We start from the raw sequence: 24,345 nt of genomic DNA, 5'->3' as shown, positions 1-24,345 counted from the left end.
AAACATACAATCATAGTCCAATATCCAGACAATTCTTCTCTTACATGCTCAGCTCACTCTTCCAGAATGCCTTCACACTACACAAAAAAGCCTTCCTTGACATTGAAAAATTCCTCTCAGACTTCCAACTTATCCTTAACCTAAGAAAACTAAACTCATGTTCTTCATTGACAAAAAACACACTGCCTACATTCCAACCTTTATCATCCACTCCTCTAAGAACACTAAAATAGAACCAGATGAATACACTAAACACCTTGGTGTTACCATCAACAACAATCTTAAATTTGATAAACATCTAGCCACAAGCATCAAAAAAGTACACATCAAATTAGGCTCACACTGTAGAGTCAAACCTTTCCTCATGAACACCACCAGAAAATCCATAGCCAACACCCATTTACTCTCCTCCCTTCTTTATATGCCTCACCTCTTTTCACTAATCTTAGAAAAACAGAATTAAAGAAGCTGGAATCTTGCTATAATAAAACAGAAAAGTTTGCCACTGGCCTCCCAAAAAGATCACACCACTGCAGCTATCTGCACCAATTAAAATGGCTGGAACTACCAAACCTACTAACTTTCAACCAGCTAAACTTCATACATATTGTTTCTCATCATCCTAGCAACTGCCCAGCTCTAAAAAGACCTTATCCATCCCTACACATTATCAAAAGATAACTAAAACAACCAAAAAACTTATTCTAGAAGTAGCCAAATTCAACAATTATTATGAAGACTCTCATATCAAATAAGAAATCCCAAATCTGGAACCCCTTACTCCAAACAATTATCAACACCAACAACACAGTTTAAAACACTACTGAAAGAACACCACCAACAGATGATTCTGCTCATGTACCAATCCTGGATGATCTATCCTTCCTCTCCTAGCTCTGTTTTCACCCTCTTTGTCTCACATTAGCACTTATGCATTGCTCTAATAGCTTTTCACCCTCTCTGTCCTTTTTTTTACTTCTATCCCACCCACTGTAAGTTCCTAGACCCCACTCCCTTCCTTCACTCTTATTACAGACAAGCTTCCACAGTTTACTACACCTGCTCTACAGTAGTATTTCTAGTCTAATACTAGACTCCACTGCAGTACTAATATAAAGATCGTATTGTATCCACTTAGACTCACATTGCCAGTTTTTCCCTCCCTTGTCATTTCATATTGTGTCTCTCCTCTGTTCTGTACACTGCTACTACTGTTTACTAGCAAAGGCCTTGCTACCTACTTGCTAGACCTAAAGGGATGAAAATTGGATCATTCCCCTGTTTAAAACTGGATCATTCCCCTGTTTAAAACTGGATCATTCCCCTGTTTAAAATCGGATCATTCCCCTGTTGAAAATCGGATCATTCCCCTGTTTAAAATCGGATTATTCCCCTGTTTAAAATTGGATCATTCCCCTGTTTACTTGGACTTTTTTGCTACTCATCAAAACTCTAACTATGCCTTCTAAGTTGTAACTTTGTCAGATATTGTACATTGAGATGTTATTGTTATACCACTGATGCTCTATATACTCAAGACATTTTGATTGCAAGCTTTTGTAATGTGGAGCATGTCTCCATAAGTTGTACATATACTTGGCACTGTTACTAGAAGTTTTATGTTTATCGACATGCCTACAAATGCGGTATCAAATTGCGATACTTTATTCTTTGTTCTTGTTAATGCGGATCGTATTTGCATTAATGTGGAGCTTTTTTTTCTGGACTTCAACTAAAAAGGGGCTCTTTTTCAGCCCAGTGGACAATCCCGATAAACAAATGTAAAATAAAACAAATGTAAAACAAATGTAAACAAAAATGAATAAATAAAAAGTCTTGACTTTTTTTTTAAACAGAAGGTAGTTCATTCTGAATAGAATATCATATTGTAATAAGAAAGCAAGTTTTATTTTCAAGCAGGAACAAGAATCATCTAGACAATCACAACTAAACATGACAGACTAAAGGGTAGTTTTTAAACACCAAGTATAATAATCTGGCCCTTTTAGAATATTGTCCAACACAATTTACGCTTGTTAGTTGACTGTTTTAGCATTGAAGAAACTTCCTCCCTCAGCATCTAGCTGACAATACAGAATGCGGCACAGTTCTGGAAACTTCCCAGTATTTTCTCACAATCTCACATCCACTAAACATCCTTATGGCTGGCAATACTCAACTGAAAATAATATATCATGAAACAAAGTTGTAGCATAATATAGCAATAACCCACGCCTGGGTGTGGGTAATGCGGGATATACCCACAAAGACAACCGTGGGTAAATCCCGCATTACCCACAACCAGAAGTGGGTTATTGCTATTATACTATGACATAATTTAAGAAAAGAAATAATTACTTTTCTTAAATAATGGCATTGTATAATGCCTCTTTGCTGCCCTTCCGCAGTTGTCTGGTATCCGCGGCAGTTCTGATGTACTGCGCATGCCTACGCAGTACATCAGAGCTGTGGCCAAAAGCAAAGGAGAAAGCAAGATCTCCGTTTCTTTTTACTGTTTTGCTATGTTAAATGGGTTTAACATAGCGAGACAGCTTTAAAATAAGCAACTGAGATCTCCGTTACTTATTTTAAAGCTGTCTCGCTATGTTAAACCCATTTAACATAGCGAGACAGGTTTAAAAAAAAAGCAACGGAGAAAGCAAGATCTCCGTTGCTTTTTACACACTGTGTCACTATGTTAAAGGAGTTTAACATAGCGAGACAGCTTTAAAAAAAAGCAATGGAGATCTCCGTTGCTTTTTTTAAACCTGTGTCGCTATGTTAAACTCTTTTAACATAGCGAGACAGTGTTTTAAAAAAAGACTTATACTAATGGAAAAAGTCCAGGCGACCGGACCTTTTTCCATTAGTATAAGTCGATTTACAACGTGCACACTGGCCAATCAGCGTGCACGTTTTGGAATATTAATGGGGGGGTCATGGTATAATAGTTGTTTATTCATCTCTGCCTACAATGTTTCTAAATATGTTCCTAGTCAAGAAATGTCTAACACCATCGTTTACAATGGAACCTAACAAACAAAGCAAGGTGATGTTTCCACAGCTCGGCCTGTAAGCAGCAGCTGTAACATGATGTCTGAAATAATTTCATAGAACTGAATTTTATCTTGTAGCTTAGATTGCAAGCAAACAATGTGTGAAATAATTCCACTTGAAGAAATTCATCTTGAAACTTCTGCCTAGAAATCCCTATTAATAGTTTCTAATTATTCTATAATTATATTTCATTTACTCAAAAAAGGGGGTGCAGGAGACCTGATTCAGAGCTGATTCAGATTGCCAATAGAATCCTATCATTACTGAGAAAATGGCAGACATTTCATCTGATCATCCTCATCCTCAGATGAATAACAAGAAGCAACTCAGAGGGATATGCTGGAGGTGTTGGTAAAAATGAACAATTATCAGTGCACCTACTGGCTTGGGTGCTCTCCCTCTACACACACACACAGACACACACACACACACAGACACACACACACAGACACACACACACACACACACACACACACACACACACACACACACACACACACACACACACACACACACACACACACACACACACACACACACACACACACAGATATTCTATGATTAGTATGTTTTCTTTATTTAAGGTTCTACAAACAGTACAGCAAAATCAGAATTATAACTGCTACAGCTAACAGTATTTCAAAAGTCTCCCTCTCCAATATGAAAATAGATAGTTAAGCCATGTCCACTGTGAGCTATCAGCTTCTTTGGCATGTGAAACAATCTTCAATTTGCTGAAAGTTCCATTAAACAGAGAAAGAAAGAAAGAGAAGTGTTTTCATTTCTTGATTTCATGTTAACAATTTGCATCTGCTTTAGCTAAGGTCTTTAAGCTTATATTAGTAATTCCTGTACATAGTTGCACTTACCTTTTACTACTAAATCCTAACTTCATTCTTATGTACAGAGTGTCAGGCTAGGTCAGGACTACCCTTTGCGTTAAGGCAGTTCCAGGCCAATCGGCTCAGAGCTAGGAGTCCAACTGTGCCTCCCACCCATGTGTTGTAGTTGTGCTACTAACCAAATGTATCTATTGTTGACTGCCCCTTATTATAATTTGACAACATAATTCTTTCCCTCTCCCTGTTCAGTGTCTGTTGACAATAAACATGTAAGTATCATTTTGCAAAGTCTCCTGAAACTACTCAGGCTAAAAGCGCTTTGATAAAATTGTTTAATATTGAGTGCATTGATCACTTGCACTGGTTTCAGCATTACATTAGTGAGTTTTTGTACTATAATTACCAACAGGAAAATAAACCACTCATTTGCAGGTTCCTGTGTCCACAAAAATACTGTAACAAGATATCTAAAAACAAAAAGTGGGCACAGGCTAGGCTCCAGGTTAAAAAAAATTAACATAACACAAGCAATTGTGAAAGAACTTGTGCTATATAAAGTTTTTTTAACCTGGAGCCTAGCCTGTGCCCACTTTTTGTTGTTGTACTATGATTAGTTTACTGGTTCTTGCTGGTGGCAAAAGTTTTACAGTCTAGTTGTTTTGGACATAACTTTAAACACTCAGAAACAAGTCCACCCAAACATTATCCTAAAACCACACTCCAAGCAGTTATAGTTACTCCTGCCACCAGAGTCATTCCTTTTGGTATAGTCATACCCTTTGGGAAAAACAAGGTACCGACAAATTACCACATAGGCGGTAATCCATTAAGTACGGAAGAGGTAATCAGGGACCTAGGGACCCAGGTTGACAGTAACCTCTCATTTGACACTCACATTGCCAAAGTGGTTAGGAAGACCTTCTATATTGCCCACCTTATCATGAAGGGTTTCACATCTAGATCAAGAGAGGTCATTGTGCCCCTGTACTCTTCTCTTATCAGGCCAATGATTGAGTACAATGCCCCATTTGGGATGCATCTCACCAGACACCTGCAGCAGTTGGATAGACCCCAAAAGTTCCTCACCAAGAGGATAAAGGGTCTTAAACATATGTCATATGCTGCCCGACTGAAAAAACTCCAGCTCTATTCAGTCGCATACCGCCTACTCAGAGGTGATCTGTGCCTGACGTACAAGGCCATGTCCAATCCTGAATTAATGGACATGCTCCACCTCAGAAAATCCAAATCCATCAGAGCCACGAGAACAAGTGACTTAAACCTCAACACAGAAATAAATAGAATGTGCTGGAGGGACAGATTCATAACCCAGAGGCTCCCTACACTCTGGAACAGAATCCCAGTCCATGTTAGGCAGAGCCCCTCACTGACTCTATTCAAGAGAAATCTCGACGAGTGGATGGGAGATCGTAGGTTTACCCCGGGGGTCATCTCTTTGTCACTACTAGACAGAGACATAGTAAACTAAACCCTAAAAGGGCGTAGTATTCTCATCCTAAGGGGTGATGTAAGCCACATACACTCTGGCTAGGCTTATAAATGCCCTAGGGCAGATAGCCTAGTACGAACATATGAACCTATGAACCTATGAACTTCCCCATAACTGCTCTAGCCAGCCTGAGATGGGTGTCTTCTGACAGTGTAAGAAGAAATGTCTGAAGATCATCTATTTTTCAAACATCATAACACAGTGTGTGAGAGATGTACATTTATTTATATTTACTCCTTAGAGGCAAACATCTCACACACAGTAAACTCAGACAGCAAAATTATCATAAGTACACCACATATCACACCTCTCCAAGGCAATCACAATACACATAATCCATCATACAATGAAGTTCTACAGATTAACTTGTCTAAAATGCGAAGACCTCCAAAACAAAGCACAGGCACAAAGCACACTCAGCAAGTTAAGACTACTTCCTTACATAGCACAAGGGGTTCCAAAGAAACGGATACTAAGCCCACAAGGCAGGCATCAACCCAACCAAACCTTCTTGTCATAGGTGACACCATTGCAAAACATACAGATGTGCCTCTTTACCAGGCTGAGCAAGGAAAAAGTGATGGTTAGTTGCTTGTCTGGTGCCAGGATATATCAGATCATGCATGCACTGAAGTCCTTGAACAACAAGTACCAGTATTACTCTGTCATAGTTTATGCTGGTGTCAGTGGCTTGAGGAGCATCTCCCTGGACTATATGGAGAGAGACATGATGGCGCTTTCAGAATGCGTGTCCAAGGCAGATATGAGCCTAGCACCAAGCAGCATTCTACCTTCTCCAAGGATGATGCCACAATATGAGCAAAAATAGTTGAATTCAATAATTGGCATAGTTTTTGGTGTCATTCAAAGGGAGTTCAATATTTGTCAGCATGGGAGCATATGAGTGACAAGACACCCAAGGGATTGTTTGTATCTGTCACCTTTTGGGTTTCAGTTATTTTCAAAGTCACCGTCCACCCCTTAGTACCTCTTTTAGGCAATGCCAACCTCATAAACCTTCCAAAATCATGAAACAAAGGAAAATATGAAGGTGTTACTGATCACTGCAAGGAGCCTATACAAGAACCTCCACTCCTTACAATCCCTGATCACCATGGAGGACAATGACGTCTGTGCAGTGACTCACACCTTGTTTAAAATGGTGGACAGCACTGCAGCTGTACAGGGCTGTAAGCCTTCCACAAGTTTAGACCAGCTACTTTGTGTTGGAGGTGGGGTGGAGGTGTCTCAGTCTACATTCAGAAGAGACTCGCATCAAGGCAGGTAAAGCAGAATGATGAAATACATACTCTTCGTGTGCAAATAATCTTCAGAAAGGTCCCGTACCTTATATCAGCTAGATATAAAGCTCCCTCTATGACTCAAGATAGCCACAGTGCCTATCTACAGGAACTAGGATCACTCATTTATTATGGGACTTTAACTATCCAGCAATAGAAACCTACCCAACCACCAGTGCACAAGCACAGAGATTTCTGGCCTATGTAAATACAAATGACCTGGAACAATTAGAGTACCCACTAGAGGAAATAACATCTTGGATCTTGTCCTTACTAATATGGGGACATCTTTAACCATACCTTGTATATCTTCATCACTGGTTAGGTCTGTCCATAAAGCAGTCTCCTTCAAAACAAAACTGAAACCAGAAATCCCATCTACCCGAGGTATCTTTAGAAATTTACTTAAGACAAACTACCTATTCTTAAGTTATAAATTGGCAAACTTTAAATCCTCACCAACCCAGTTAACTCCACTGAAAATAAAGTCATATACACCACTGCACTATGTCAGCCTGTAAATAGCTACACAGTTGCATCCATACCCCACAGGAACAAATGCAGGGGAAACCCCAGAAACAAACCCACATGAGAGAATCATAATATCAACAAGCTTTATAATAAAAGGAAAAGAATTTTAACCAAAAGTAAGAAGAGCAATTCCCAAGATGTTACAGCCCTTGTCACTGAAATAAACAAACTCAGGCGCTAAATAAAAATCTCAAAAGCACAATGCAGCAATGTGCTGAGCTGATTGTGAATGATGTTACTTACCACTGAGGCTAAAGATGTAGCTAATCTACTGGCCAATACATTTAGCTCTAACTTTACCCTTCTTTATACCTGAAACTTGCACAACTCCAGTGATCACAGAAGACCAAGCCCTAGCGCTATCAAAACCTAAAAATACTGCAGCAATGGGTCCTGACAATATCCCTGGATGTATCTAAATAGCAAGAAGCACAAGTTAGCCATACTCCTAACAACGCTGTTCAGTCTCAGTCTCCATACATGTTCTGTACCAAGTGAATGGAGAACCGCTAGAATCAATCCCGTTACCAAGTGAATGAAGAACAGCCACTATCATTTCTCTGCATAAGGGAGGACCTTCCACAGACACAGGCAATTACAGACGCATACATCTAACCAGTCTCATATGCAAAGCCATGGAAAGACTTACCATAAAACTAATCAGTCAGAACATAAGGAACCTCCAAATACTCGACCCATCTCAGTTTGCATTCATCAAGGGCAGGTCACGCTTACTCAGTCTGGTGATTTTTTTTTTTTTTTTTATATTTTAAAAGGTCACCAAAGCAACGGGTGAAGGGAAATAAAACACAACCTGCCCAAAATGTGCGACTCGATTTCACACTCAGACATAATAGAAACGCTAAATAAACTGGGATTAAACTCCTATGTCACCGGCTGGATTGCCAATTGGCTCCCAGATAGGATGCAGGAAATCAAGACAAGGGAAGTGATCTCCACAATGACACCAGTCCCGGGTGGAGTCTTCTAGGATTCTGTGCTGGGATCTCTCTTGTTTGGCATATACTTTTCTGAAGTAAAAGCCAATACCAAATAGCTCTGGCTGACTAAGACTGCAGATAACTGCAAGCTAGGAGCAGTCACTGAATCCCCAAATGGCGTAGCCATCCTGCAAAATAAATAACGGGTGCCAAAATCATGGACTGTAACAAAATGCCATAAAATGCATTACTGTATCCTTTGGGAAGCTGGCTACCCCATGGAACTTCTACACTGATACACTCAAGAATTTCCCAGTTGTTCAGAAACTGGGAATTTATGTGGACAGTGAAATAACTTTTGACAACGTGTCTATTGTTGTAACAAAGTCCTCTATATTTGCACAGCTTACAAGCAAAGGATTATGTCTAGATCTAGGGATGACATTGTCCCCCATTACTCAGCCTCATTAGGCCAGTAATCAGATATAATGAACCCTTTGGCATGTTTCTATACAGACACATGCAACAACTGGAATGCCTACAGAGATACCTTGACAAAAGGAAATAATGGATAAACATGTCCTACATGGACTGCCCCATTTCTCTGTCACCATATTTAATATCTGACGGACTGCTAAGAGGTGACCAGTGTCAGGCATACAAGACATCCTCTGAACCATTAATGACATATTTAGCGCACATCAGCAAGTCAAATGGTATCAAAAATACTTGGTCTAGGGATCTAAACCTCTTCTGTAACATCAACAGAATGGTTTGGAGGGATAGGTATATCTCGAAGAGGATACCATTGCTCTGGAACAGACTACATAACCCATCCATATAAAATTAGGTTCATTCCTGACCACATTCAAACACAGCTTGGTTTATGAATGGGAATCAGAAAACTTACCCCATGACTGCCTGCCTCCAGTTCTACTAATGCCAGAGGCAGCTCCTAAATGTGTTACCCCATGCATGGGTCCCTTAAATTATAGATGGTACAATGCCATTTGTAATCATTAGGGGGTAATATATAATTATCAACCATGGGATGGGTAAGAACAATCTCCAAAAAACGGGATAGGTTAATTGAAGGACAAAAAAAGGAAACTGGCTATGCTTAAAATGGGCCACGATAGTTAGTGGTTTCAAATTTAATTTTATCTGGAATGATGGTACACATCATCCCCCCCCTCTCTGAGTAGTAGTACATCTTCTGCAGTACATACAAATATATCTATGTGGAAAAAAATAAATAAATATATATATATATATATATATATATATATATATATATATATATATCTATAGTGTGTGTGTGTTTGTGTGTGTGTGTGTGTGCCCTCATTTTGGTCTAACTGCTCTTTTGCTAACATTTGTTTCATCGTTGGATAGGTGTGGTTGATTGATAATTCCCAGGTAGGGGAATATTCCTTTTCACCGGGGATTGCATGATACTGGAGTTAGTATAAATGAGTAGCAAAGGGGTTACTTTTTGCATGAGCCGAGTTTGTTTCTAGGCACGTGTGTGTTAATGTGTCAATGTTTGGCTCGTCGACCTTCTGAGGTCGACGTTACAAAAGATAACATATAGATTACTTGATCAAAGTGAGTGGATCCATATATATATATATATATATATATATATATATACATATATATATATATATATATATATATATATAATTAGGAAGGGGTGTGGGGTGGATGCAAGGCGGCTTGCCCTCTCCTGCAAAATGTTGCACTTTTTCCCATTTTTTTTTTTAGTTTTACATGATTATCTCACTGCGGTGGTGGTGCTGCGGTAGTGTTGTCGCCTCACAGTAAGACGTTGTCCTATTCGATTCATCAGCTAGAGCGTCTTCTGTGTGGAGACATGTGTGAATGGGCGTGCCTTCGTTGAAGGTTGTGCATCAGGGCTGGCAGCTCGGCACGTAAAAAACTACTGCCAATCATTAGCGGACCGGAGTTCCGCTGTGGCGGAAAAAAAGCCGAAAGACACAATGAGCAAAGATTATGTGTGCATGTATAATATCATGCTGACATGCGTACTGTTGATCAATTTGTTTCGACAATATCAAAGGTAACATAAATGGTGTTGAGTCAATTTAAGTAGATCCATGTATTTATCTATATAAAATCTATGGATAGTCATGTGTTACTAGATTGCTGACAAACTAGAGTTGCATTCACTACATTAACCACATACGATTAAAACTCAATCCGTCGAGATGCTGGTACTCATGCACTGAGAATAAATGTCTGCACGTGCAAAACTAAAAAAAAAAATCCAGGGTGTTTTGCAGGGTGGAAAGCCCCCTTCACCCTCCCTCCACATCACCATGCCCCCCTTCTTTTAATATATACCAGCACAGAAATCAAAAAATTGTGGGAAAAGGCAAAAACGCACTCCCCACTGTTTACTGATCCCACATACAAAGAGGCACACAATGTACAATGCGAACCAGCAGTTTGACAAAACAACCCTTCTAACAAAATGTTCACTCTTGTATATATCATATATATATGCCGAACAGTCACAGCCTTTAAGGCTAAACAACACACCTGATACACTTGTAATAGGTGACTATTGTCAGGCACACTGACGTCCCGCTCACCAGGCTGAACAAGAAGGTCACGGTGAGCTGCCTGTCGGGCGCTAGGATCCGCCACATAACACAAGCACTCAGGTCACTCCAAGGCAAGTACAAATATGACTCAGTCATTGTCCATGCTGGTGTGAATGACCTAAGATGTACCTCCCTGGACTACATGAAAAGAGACAGAGGAGCTCTCTGAGCATGTAGCCCAGGCCGGTATGACCCTGACCTTGAGTAGCATCTTACACTCACCAAGAATGATGCCACAATATGAAGACAAGATGATCAATTTCAACAATTGGCTTAAGTATTGGTGTCATTCAAAGGGGATCCAATGCCTGTCAGCCTGGGATGACATGCTCGACAAGCCATGATGCTTCGCTAGGGACGGCTTGCATCTGTCACCCCTGGGCTTTCGGATACTGGCAAAGGCTCTTGCTATCCCCATAGTGCCTTTTTTAGGCAAGGCTCAAAAGACAAACCCACCTCCATAGGTATCACAAGGGATAAGAAACTAAGAGTAATGCTACTCAACGCCAGAAGTCTAAACCTCAAGATGCACGCACTCGAAACTCTCCTTAGCATGGAGAACATCGATATCTGTGCAGTAACAGAAACCTGGTTCAAGGCTCCCGAGAGCACCCCAGCACTACTAGGTTATACCTCATACCATGCTTTTCAGCCCCAAAACTTGGACCGAACCACAAAAGGAGGGGGGAGTATCAATATTCGTCAAAGACACCCACACCTCCAGGTTGGTGGCACAGCACGAAGCATCAGAGACTATCCATGTGCAACTAACAGTGGGTAAAACTGCCTTCCAGTTTATAGCCTGCTACAGACCACCCTCCCAAACCCAAGAACCCCACTCGGCCTTCCTGAGAACACTAGAAAATATGAAGGTCTCTCCAAACACCATTATATTGGGAGACTTCAACTACCCAAACATAGACTGGGAGCATTACTCTAGCTCCAACACCCTAGCCAAAGGTTCCTAGAATTTATAAACTCAAATGCTATGGAACAACTTGTTACCACTCCCACAAGAGGGGAAAACATACTGGACCTGATCATCACCAACATGGGGACTCTATGCTCCAGACCAGAAGTGTATCCCTCATTGGTAAGATCAGACCATAAACTAATCTCACTGGATATTCACATCCCAACTCCACCCCCTGCCCTGAAAACCACAGTGAAAAACTTCTCTAAAGCAAATTTCACACTCCTCAAAACAGAGGTGGAATCCTTCAAAGCCCCTGGGCCTGTGGAAAATACGGCCCAGACCGCAGAATCCTTTATAAACGCATTCTATGAACACCTTCAGGAATGCATGGATCATGCAATCCCAAATAAAACCAAGACCCAATCCTCCAAAGGCAGACGTTCTGTCTGGTGGACCCCAGCCATAAACAAACTATACAATAGAAGGAGGAAGCTACTACATGATAGAGCAAAATCCCAAAAAGGGAAGGCATCTCTGATCAGTATTAGCAAAAAACTACGGGCACTCATAAAATCGTCTAAGGCCAGCTTAGAGAGAAAAATTGCACAGGATAAGGATAACCACAAGGCTTTCTTTAGTTGTTAGGAACCTGGGTGGGAATTCCCAGATATGCTCAGAATTAGTCCAAAATGACAAAAATACACCAAACCCACAGACATTGCCAACATCCTAGCTGACAGGTTCAGCGCAAACTCCCCCCCCTCCCCACCAAAATGGCAAATATCTATCCCAGCAGAGTGCTGCCCCCCTGACATCTCAGATGCTCAGGGAAGAGCTGCCCTCTCGAAAGCAAAAAACACAGCATCAATGGGACCAGAGAGTGTCCCGGGCTGCGTCCTACATGAACTCCAAGAGCAGCTAAACCCAAACATAAAACTACTGTTCAATCTCAGCCTTACTACAGGATATGTACCCAAAGAGTGGCATACAGCAACAGTGGTCCCTCTCCACAAAGGTGGTGCCTCAACAGATCCTGGAAACTATTGCCCCATAAGCCTGACTAGCTCGGTCTGCAAAGCTATGGAAAGGATCATGGACCTCATAAATAAAGATATTGGGGACCTACAGACACTGGATCCTACCCAGTTCGGCTTTGTTAAGGGCAGATCTTGCCTCTTAAACCTGGTTTATTTCTTTGAAACAGTCACCAAGGCCATTGACAAGGGGAAGGTGGTCCACACAACCTACCTGGACCTAGTAAAAGCCTTCGATACAATACCCCACTCAGGCATTATAGATAAGCTCACCAGCTTAAATATAAACCCCTATGTCACTAGATAGGTTGCAAACTGGCTCAAGGACAGAACCCACATGGTTAGAATTGCTGGAGCCATGTCAGACTCCAAACCAGTTACAAGTGGCATCCCACAAGGCTCAGTCCTGGGACCTCTCTTGTTCGGTATATATTTCTCGGAGGTACAGGCCAACACGGAAGGACTGTGGCTGACCAAGTTCACAGATGACTGCAAACTGGGCTTCACAATCGACTCTCCAGCCGACACAAGCATCCTCCAAAAGGGCCTCATAGAAACAGACAACTGGTGCCAGAGCCATGGCCTTAAGCTAAACGCCAAAAAGTGTATAGTCATCCCCTTTGGCAAAAACAAAGTGCCCACAAATTACCATATAGGTGGTAATCCCTTAAGTACAGAAGAAGTAATTAGGGACCTGGGGACCCAAGTTGATAGCAATCTCTCATTTGACAACCACGTGGCCAAAGTGGTTAGAAAAACATTTTATATAGCCCACCTAATCATGAAGGGATTCACATCTAGATCAGGGGAGGTCATCATGCCTCTTTACTCATCCCTCATCAGGCTCATAATTGAGTACAATGCCCCTTTTGGGATGCACCTTACCAGACACCTGCAGCAACTGGAAAGACCCCAAAAGTACCTCACCAAGAGGATCAAAGGGCTCAGACAGATGCCATATGCTGCCTGGTTAAAGAAACTCCAGCTCTACTCAGTGGCATACTGCCTGCTCAGAGGCGATCTGTGCCTGACGTATAAAGCCATGTCCAACCTGGAATTAATGGACATGCTGCACCTCAGAAAATCCAAATCCCATCGAGCTACGCGCTCGAGAGACTTGAACCTCAGCACTGAAATAAATAGGACATGCTGGAGGGACAGATTCATAATCCAGAGGCTCCCTTCACTCTGGAATAAAATCCCAGTCCAGGTTAGGCAGAGTCCCTCATTGACTCTCTTCAAGAGGAATCCTTGATGAGTGGATGGGAGATCATAGGTTTAACCCGGGTATCACTTCTGTGTCACTGTTAGACAGAGGCACATTATACTAACCTCGAAAAAGGGCATAGCAAAATTAATTTAAAATGGGTGGCGAAAGCCAAACACACACTGGCTAGGCTTATAAATGCCCTAGGGCAGATAGCCTAGTATGAACCTATGAACCTATATATATATATATATATATATATATATATATATATATATATGTGTGTATAGGTATACTTCATGACTGAAAACTCAAAATACTGAAATTAATTTGAATGAGACCACAAAACCTAATTTTCAAAATACTGAAAACTCATTTGACTGAGTCTCATTACACTGAAAGCTTACAATGCTGAATTTCAAACTACTAAATTTTAAGTCATAGACCTGTCCTTCACCTGTGACTTGCTTGTGATAAAAAATCACTGTTACTTAAAGTGCTAACTGTCAGAATGCCAATAGTAGTGTGGAAAGTAGTGGTGCAGTTTTTGTAAATGTGGGTATGTCTCTCTACATATTTATGGGAAGTATCTAAAGTAATATGGTGGATTTACTGCGGTGGTGGTGCTGTGGTAGCATTGTCGCCTCACAGTAAGACGTCCTGTTCGATTCTCAGCTAAAGCGTCTTCTATGTGGAGACATGCGTGAATGGGCGTACCTTTGTTGAAGGTTGTGCGTCAGAGCCGGCAACTCGGTACGTAAAAATCTACTGCCAATCATTAGCGGACCGGAGTTCCGCTGTGGCGACCCCTAACCGGGAAAAGCCGAAAGACACAACAACAATCTAAAGTAATATGGTGGACTTTTCTTGTGCTCCCTGAAGTAGTGGCAGTATGCACAGTACTGTAAGGTCAGTAAAAGGTATATGTCCTTTTCCCCACTGTAGTGAGATCCTGAACTTAGTAATATATAGTTAGGGGGCATAGCCTCCACCAAGTTTGGTTTTGTATCATACAGTTTCTGTTAAGAGGGTAAGTAAGTAAGTGGATTTTAAGTTTTGGAAAGAGGTGTTGTAAGTGTGCATGCCTGTGGCTTAAAATTCAGTATTTTGAAATTCAGCATGTTTAGAAAGACAAACATGCTAATGTCACACTGCGGTGACGCCAACATGCTGATGTCACACTGCATTGACGCCAACATGCTGATGTCACACTGCATTGACGCCAACATGCTGATGTCACACTGCGTTGACGCCAACATGCTGATGTCATACTGCGTTGACACCAACATGGTGATGTCACACTGCGTTGATGCCAACATGCTGATGTCATACCGTGTTGACACCAACATGCTGATGTCATACCGTGTTGACTGATGAAATCCAGCAAGTATCCACGTTCCTTGTGAGTCTACAAATATTAATAATCAGCAATTCTTAACTTGTGCTCTACATTGCTGTTTTTTTACTGCTTCACTATTAGCTTTGAACTTTTTGGTCCTTTTTTTAATACAGTGCTGCCTTTCAACCAGTTTTAAGCAGCATTTAATTTTGGCAGCTTTCATTCCCTGTTGTCTGACTTTATATTATCAACAAAAGATGAATGGGCATCCATAAATTTATTCCAAGACTGAATGGTGTGGCTTCCTGGAAAAAAGAGAGTTTAAGTATACAAATGAGTCTTATCTTAGAAAAATTAAAGTTATTAAAAATAGCCAAGTCTATCCTCTAAGTAAATAGATGGCATTAATACTAACAAAGAAGTGTTAATGATGACGTTTTGTAACACAATTATACTGAAATGATTTCTGAGATCCAAACATGATATTTGATCAGCATGAAATCTATCTTTAGATATATATGGTTTACCTTTGAATGTATTAAACCACATTCGTTGAATGTGCATATCCGGGAGCTGTTTACCCAAAAACCGAAGCACCGACTTCCTGAAATGTTAAATAAATATAGATTTTCGACATTTCTGATTGCTCCACTGAGGAAGTGCTACCATGGGTCAAAAAGGAGGCAAGAGTTTGGAATTTGGCGCTTCAGTTTTCGCTGTTTCGGAATTTTGCGGTTTGCAGTTCGTGGCAATAGTTTTGAAGATGTTGCCGTCAAACATTCAAAGGTAAACCGTATACATATATCTATATATGCATCTATATATATATATATATATATATGTGTGTGTGTGTGTGTGTATGGAGATATATATATATATATATATATATACACACACAAACACATGCTCTCATGCATTTTGTAATCAAAGTATAACTATTCTTAATTACTGTTTGTAGGTCTTAATTTTTTTTCAAAGGAAGACTTAAAAACAAGGCAAAATATTATGAATGATACAGTACATATAAGTTAAATTAATTTGAATTATTTTTCTACTGAAGTATGGAATAAATGGTTTGCAGAATATATAGCAATTCAAGCTCACCTGGAATAGAGATATGCCAATAAACCAGTTGTTGTACCAGCCTGCACAATCTTTTGCCCAATTTGGTTTGCCTTTTCATGTTCTTTCACTGATTGAAACATAAGTTGTGACGAGTCAAGGAGTTTGCATGTTTCCATTTCACACCTAGATGATGCACTTATAACTGCAGACAAGAGAGGAAGTTCAAGACCCCACTCTTCAGCCTTCAAAACCTAAAACAAAATGTTTAACAAAAACATAAAAATGGACCAAGCTGTTATGCTTAGTACTTATACCATTAAAGGACTTGTACCAAGAACAAAAAATAAAAAATATATTAGTAGTTTAATATTCTATAATGAAGCCTTTTTCTCATAAAAATCATTCCTGTTAAACCAAACTGGCTTGGCTTGTCAGCCAAAGAATAGTTGGAACAATATGTACAACGGCATACTTTTAAAAAAAATGTACCATCTAAATACATGGAAGAGTTTATCTTGAAATATAATCAGAAATATAAAACACAAAGTTAATAACAAAAAGAAGTACAAACACATATAAATATATACCATCTCATGATAAAATGCCACTTCCTTAAATTAGGGCACGTCTCTACACAATGCATGAATTGTAGTACCAATCTAATACTTTACTCTCTCTTTCTTCTCACTAGAGATGTTAAGCATTCAGAACTATCCTACCATCCTGACAATCACCAATGCCAGGATTGCTGCTTTGCATATTTATCATCTGCATAGAAAAAAGAATCCGATGTTGTATGTATTCTCTACTCTTTCCCCAAGTTTCAAAGTATGCTCGTCAATTGTACATTTTTTCTGAAGTTATTTTCTTTCCTTAATTTTGACTGTCCCCTGAATTGATTAGATATTGGTCCACATCTTTATTTCCCCTGCAGGTATATTTATTTAACTGTTGTCTAAAGAATGACTGAAGTATATTGCTTCAAAGGCATCACATCATACAGAAACTGTCAAACAACCTAATCAGTGACCCTGCAAATCATCTGCAACACAGAATATCGAAACAAAGAAAGATACAACAGCCATGCAGCAGTAGGAAAAAGTAACAGTTACAGCAGTACTGGAGTAGTAGTTGAAATGATGGCCTTTTTTCAAAACATCGACAGTTAATGTATGTGTGCATTGTTCAGACCAGTATGACAAAATGACTGGGCATTATTTTATTTTTTTAATTTTCTGCTTCAACATTTATTTACTATACACACCAATGTATTTGTAGTTGCCAAACAAGGCAATATCTATATCTATGTATGTATATACATACATAGCTAGATATAGACATATGTATAAAATAATGAAGCTGTGACTACACATCTTGTGCCAATAGCTACGCCAACCTTGTAATGGCTATGTGGGAGAAGGATACATTATTATCAAGTCCTAGGTACAAACAGTACGTTACTTTTTATAAGAGGTTTGTGGACGACCTCTTTTTAATCTGGGAGGGGACTGAATCACAATTACTTGAGTTTGCGGATTACATCAACAACACTACTGGTTATTTAAAGTTCACCATGAGTTACTCTAAGGATCATTTATCTTTTTTGGATGTAGACATTACTAGACTGCAGAATGGTTTACTAAACACCTCTGTTCACAGGAAGAGTTGTTACAGGAATACGTTATTACACAGAACAAGCATGCATCCGCTACATGTTTTTAATAATGTGATGAGAGGGCAGGCTATGAGAGCATCTCGTCTTAACCCCATAGAGGAAGGCTATAGGAAAGAGATTTCTGGCCTAAAAACTAGACTAATATGTAGGTCATATAATGAAGTTGAGGTTAACAAAGTTATCAATGAAACTAGGGGGTTGAGGGCCACCACGGCACGTCCATATTTTTCTAGTAGTGGTTGTAGTAGAACACAGGAAGACGAGGGACACCAACCCAAAATTAAGAACACCAATCTCAGTATTCCCATTTTTTATACTAGTGATGTTTATAATGTTAAGAGCATTATTGAGAAACACTGGGACGTGTTGTGTGTGGATGAGGAGATCAAGTATGTTGTAGGACCTAAACCAAGATACACATATAAGAATAAAATGAATCTTAAGAGTATCTTGTGTCATAAGGATGGGGTCAGGCATTTCAATCCAGGCTTTAACACCAATGCGTGTGGTAGCTGCAATCAATGTGGATATATTAATGACAGCACCACTTTTGAACAACCTGTCACTGGACAGATTTTTTCCTTTATGACAGGGACAAACTGCAGGTCTACAAATGTTATTTATCTTGCTACCTGCTCTGCCTGTTCAGCCTTTTACATTGGTAAAACGAACAGGCAATTAAGAGAGAGAATAAGGGAGCATTATTATAAAATGAGGGTTAAGGATGCAAATAATGCATTAGCGAAACATCAGATGACAACAAGTGATGCACATACATTTACGTTCCTTGTTCTACAGAACATCCATAAAACACCTAGAGGGGGGGATGTTGAAACCTACACGTTAGAAATGGAACTTAGATGGATCGTGAGGTGTAGAGCGGACTTTAGTCCTGGATTGAATGACAAGGTCAGCATTCAGTCTGTGTTAAAGAGAAGAATACTATGCAGAGTTTTAACTTGATGACACCCTGTAACTACTAGTTATGAGTCGGGTATATATTAGATATAAGTGATGTGCTTTTAGAGGATTTTAATACATACGTACACACTAGTATTATTTTTATGTATTATTTTTTATTTTTATATACATTTTTAAGTTTGTATAAAATATTTGTTAAATAGGATTTGAATATTTTCATGGTCATTTTAAATGTTAGGGATGCATTAATTAATTGATTAATTGTTTAAATGTTTTAAGGAAGGTATTTAAAGGCTGTTGATTCACAATGCTATTACAGTCTGAAGAAGCCGTGTTTGGTGAAAGCGCTTACTGCATTTACTGCATTTGAATAAAGAACGTTCCTGGCACTCTGGAGTTGTGTGATATCGATCTTTTGTGGTGAATTTTACTTTTGGTATGGACTTAAGACTTGCCGTATAGGCTGCAGGCGTTTTGGTGCTATAAAATAATGAAGGCTAACTGAAAAGAAGAAAAATATGGGTGCAGACTCCTCGAATATATAGGAAAAGCAAGAGAAACCATATAAAAACTCCTCAAATATACAGGAAAAGCAAGAGAAACCATATAAAAAAACTTTCCTGTTAGCCTCACAAAGAGAGTCTGTCATAGCCGTTTTTAACAACCCAAAGGTGCTTTCTTCTTCCTAGATTTCCAGGGGTACATGTTCAGGTGTCTTTAAATTATTCTGCAATGTATTTTTTTCTTTGTTAAAATGAAATTTCTACTCTACTTTATAACTCTTTCAAGTTGCAATATTTTATCATGCATCACTTTTCCTTCCACTGATTCTGCTCCTGCAGGTTGCTCTTACATGTCTCTTTAGATGGTGTCAGTTCTTCACTCGCCTATATCCTTAGCCAAGTTACCTTTAGAACTATAGATATTCTTCATTTAATCACTGCTGCAGTAGTGTTGGGGTTGAATCCTACGAACTATTGAACACCTGACCAGCTTCCAAGGCTTTCAGGGCAGCTTCCACTTGGCCAAATTGTTAGTCAAGCTTAAACTGAAAGTCAGGCTTGGGAGTGAAGTGCTACTGAGATTTCCTGATGGTGAAGGCAGGAATCCTCTGCGGACTTTTATGGATCAATGGTTGGCAAATGCTATTTCATTGCTGGGTAGATACGTTCCTTTAGGGGGAAAAAGTCTGCTTTATTTTTTTTGTGACAGAATATTTACTTTTCTATGAAACTTTATTTTATCTAGGAAAAGTGTTTTACTGATTGTCATGCGACTCTTGTTCACTTATGAACAGTTATTAAATCTTAATTTAAACAATTTTCTTGATGACGCAACAGATCGTGCATCATCTCCACAAAATTCTGATTCAGATTTTGAGGACAGTTTAGATTTGGACAGTAATTTTGAAAAGATTATCTTTCGCTAAAGCTACTTCTAGAATGAATCAGTTGTTTCACTGGGAAAATAGTGAGGTTTCTCTGTCCCTCGGGGAGTATTACGATTTGTCACAACTGGAATTTCCAGAGCCTACTCCTATTCCACCTGTTCTGTCTGCCTTGGAAGATGTTTTTGTCACAGCTTGCAATTGTCTTGACAGCCATCTTGCTGCCTAAGAAAACAGACAGACTTCATAACGTGCCTCAGACTTCTAAGATTTTATACATTCATCCAGGTCTGACCTGGTAGCTATTGCTTTAGTGAACCCACCTGCTGGTAAATATATGGTTAATACTAATCCTGCTCTCTCTGACAAGGATGGGAAGGCTTTTGCTAAATTTATGGAAAGTGTATTCTTCTGCAACATTTAGTTTTAGAATTCTCAGTTACTTAAACTATTATACAAAATAACTATAACCAGCAGTTTGCAGATGGAAGCACTCCATTTCCACTTATAACAGGTATTTCATGGTACTACAATGAAGGAAATACTAAATATACAAATGTCTTCACTTAAGTCTTCTGGGCTTTTACATGCAATTATTTGTTGATTGATTGTAAAGCTATGGAATGCTGAAACTAAACTTAAAAAAAACACACCGTCATGCAGACGGTTAGACTAAGTGTGCCCTCTAGTGACTGACAGGCTATTACATGTACAAGGCCTCTGTTTTACATGGAATAATGGATGTATTGCTCAAGGTAGAAGCGGCTTTCCCCTTTCATGAAGTGTTGTTATGGTTTACCCCAGCGTAAAGTGGTGTAGGACTGTTCAAGACTGGAGCATGTACTCTCTAGTGATGTGCTAACTCATATATGTAGAGGTCTTCCTTTTACTGTACAGAAAAAGGTGCTACGGGGAAAGTACCTCACTAGATGTTGTGTACTCTCTGCAGTGTGTGTTAGTGAATGCCTGCTGTGGTTGTGTGCATGGTAGTGTCTGCATTGTGTTAGTGAATGCCTGCTGTGGTTGTGTGCATGGTACTATCTGCATTGTGTGTTAGTGAATGCCTGCTGTGGTTATGTGCATGGTACTATCTGCATTGTGTGTGTTAGTGAATGCCTGCTGTGGTTGTGTGCATGGTACTATCTGCAGTGTGTGTTAGTGAATGCCTGCTGTGGTTATGTGCATGGTGCTATCTGCATTGTGTGTGTTAGTGAATGCCTGCTGTGGTTGTGTGCATGGTAGTATCTGCAGTGTGTTAGTGAATGCCTGCTGTGGTTGTGTGCATGGTAGTATCTGCATTGTGTGTTAGTGAATGCCTGCTGTGGTTGTGTGCATGGTAGTATCTGCATTGTGTGTTAGTGAATGCCTGCTGTGGTTGTGTGCATGGTACTATCTGCATTGTGTGTTAGTGAATGCCTGCTGTGGTTATGTGCATGGTGCTATCTGCATTGTGTGTGTTAGTGAATGCCTGCTGTGGTTGTGTGCATGGTAGTATCTGCATTGTTTGTTAGTGAATGCCTGCTGTGGTTGTGTGCATGGTACTATCTGCAGTGTGTGTTAGTGAATGCCTGCTGTGGTTATGTGCATGGTGCTATCTGCATTGTGTGTGTTAGTGAATGCCTGCTGTGGTTGTGTGCATGGTAGTATCTGCAGTGTGTTAGTGAATGCCTGCTGTGGTTGTGTGCATGGTAGTATCTGCATTGTGTGTTAGTGAATGCCTGCTGTGGTTGTGTGCATGGTAGTATCTGCATTGTGTGTTAGTGAATGCCTGCTGTGGTTGTGTGCATGGTACTATCTGCATTGTGTGTTAGTGAATGCCTGCTGTGGTTATGTGCATGGTGCTATCTGCATTGTGTGTGTTAGTGAATGGCTGCTGTGGTTGTGTGCATGGTAGTATCTGCATTGTGTGTTAGTGAATGCCTGCTGTGGTTGTGTGCATGGTAGTATCTGCATTGTGTGTTAGTGAATGCCTGCTGTGGTTGTGTGCATGGTACTATCTGCATTGTGTGTTAGTGAATGCCTGCTGTGGTTATGTGCATGGTACTATCTGCATTGTGTGTTAGTGAATGCCTGCTGTGGTTATGTGCATGGTAGTATCTGCATTGTGTGTGTTAGTGAATGCCTGCTGTGGTTGTGTGCATGGTAGTATCTGCAGTGTGTTAGTGAATGCCTGCTGTGGTTGTGTGCATGGTACTATCTGCATTGTGTGTGTTAGTGAATGCCTGCTGTGGTTGTGTGCATGGTAGTATCTGCATTGTGTGTTAGTGAATGCCTGCTGTGGTTGTGTGCATGGTACTATCTGCATTGTGTGTTAGTGAATGCCTGCTGTGGTTATGTGCATGGTACTATCTGCATTGTGTGTTAGTGAATGCCTGCTGTGGTTGTGTGCATGGTACTATCTGCATTGTGTGTGTTAGTGAATGCCTGCTGTGGTTATGTGCATGGTAGTATCTGCATTGTGTGTTAGTGAATGCCTGCTGTGGTTGTGTGCATGGTAGTATCTGCATTGTGTGTTAGTGAATGCCTGCCATGGTTGTGTGCATGGTGCTATCTGCATTGTGTGTGTTAGTGAATGCCTGCTGTGGTTGTGTGCATGGTAGTATCTGCAGTGTGTGTTAGTGAATGCCTGCTGTGGTTGTGTGCATGGTAGTATCTGCATTGTGTGTTAGTGAATGCCTGCCATGGTTGTGTGCATGGTGCTATCTGCATTGTGTGTGTTAGTGAATGCCTGCTGTGGTTGTGTGCATGGTAGTATCTGCAGTGTGTGTTAGTGAATGCCTGCTGTGGTTGTGTGCATGGTAGTATCTGCAGTGTGTGTTAGTGAATGCCTGCTGTGGTTGTGTGCATGGTAGTATCTGCATTGTGTGTTAGTGAATGCCTGCTGTGGTTGTGTGCATGGTACTATCTGCATTGTGTGTTAGTGAATGCCTGCTGTGGTTGTGTGCATGGTAGTATCTGCATTGTGTGTTAGTGAATGCCTGCTGTGGTTGTGTGCATGGTACTATCTGCATTGTGTGTTAGTGAATGCCTGCCATGGTTGTGTGCATGGTGCTATCTGCATTGTGTGTGTTAGTGAATGCCTGCTGTGGTTGTGTGCATGGTACTATCTGCATTGTGTGTTAGTGAATGCCTGCCATGGTTGTGTGCATGGTACTATCTGCATTGTGTGTTAGTGAATGCCTGCTGTGGTTGTGTGCATGGTACTATCTGCATTGTGTGTGTTAGTGAATGCCTGCTGTGGTTGTGTGCATGGTAGTATCTGCATTGTGTTAGTGAATGCCTGCTGTGGTTGTGTGCATGGTAGTATCTGCATTGTGTGTTAGTGAATGCCTGCTGTGGTTGTGTGCATGGTACTATCTGCATTGTGTGTTAGTGAATGCCTGCTGTGGTTGTGTGCATGGTACTATCTGCATTGTGTGTTAGTGAATGCCTGCTGTGGTTGTGTGCATGGTACTATCTGCATTGTGTGTTAGTGAATGCCTGCTGTGGTTGTGTGCATGGTAGTATCTGCATTGTGTGTTAGTGAATGCCTGCTGTGGTTGTGTGCATGGTACTATCTGCATTGTGTGTTAGTGAATGCCTGCTGTGGTTGTGTGCATGGTACTATCTGCATTGTGTGTGTTAGTGAATGCCTGCTGTGGTTGTGTGCATGGTAGTATCTGCATTGTGTTAGTGAATGCCTGCTGTGGTTGTGTGCATGGTAGTATCTGCATTGTGTGTTAGTGAATGCCTGCTGTGGTTGTGTGCATGGTACTATCTGCATTGTGTGTTAGTGAATGCCTGCTGTGGTTGTGTGCATGGTAGTATCTGCATTGTGTTAGTGAATGCCTGCTGTGGTTGTGTGCATGGTAGTATCTGCATTGTGTTAGTGAATGCCTGCTGTGGTTGTGTGCGTGTATACATGAGTGCCTTCTTTGCTAGTATCATCTTCTTTCGGTTGTTCCCGTTAGGGGTTGCCACAGCAGATCACCTGTTTCCATTTCTTCCTG

General features: G+C 40.4%; 1 protein-coding gene across 2 annotated transcripts in view; it reads right to left on the bottom strand.

Moving 5' to 3' along the window:
• Positions 1-24,345, bottom strand: part of KNDC1 (kinase non-catalytic C-lobe domain containing 1) — a 1,471,539-nt gene that overhangs the window by 352,286 nt on the left and 1,094,908 nt on the right. For both annotated transcript variants that reach the window (XM_044056877.1, XM_044056878.1), the window contains exon 20: positions 16,413-16,624. In XM_044056877.1, coding sequence (XP_043912812.1) covers positions 16,413-16,624 — 212 coding nt within the window. The remainder of the gene's footprint in view (positions 1-16,412; positions 16,625-24,345) is intronic.

The sequence above is a fragment of the Protopterus annectens genome, chromosome 14.part0 (genome assembly GCF_019279795.1).
Source record: "Protopterus annectens isolate FY-2018-M chromosome 14.part0, PAN1.0, whole genome shotgun sequence".
Taxonomy (NCBI): domain Eukaryota; kingdom Metazoa; phylum Chordata; order Ceratodontiformes; family Protopteridae; genus Protopterus; species Protopterus annectens.
Note: the sequence above shows the minus strand (reverse complement) of the source record. Positions and strands in the feature narration are given on the sequence as shown.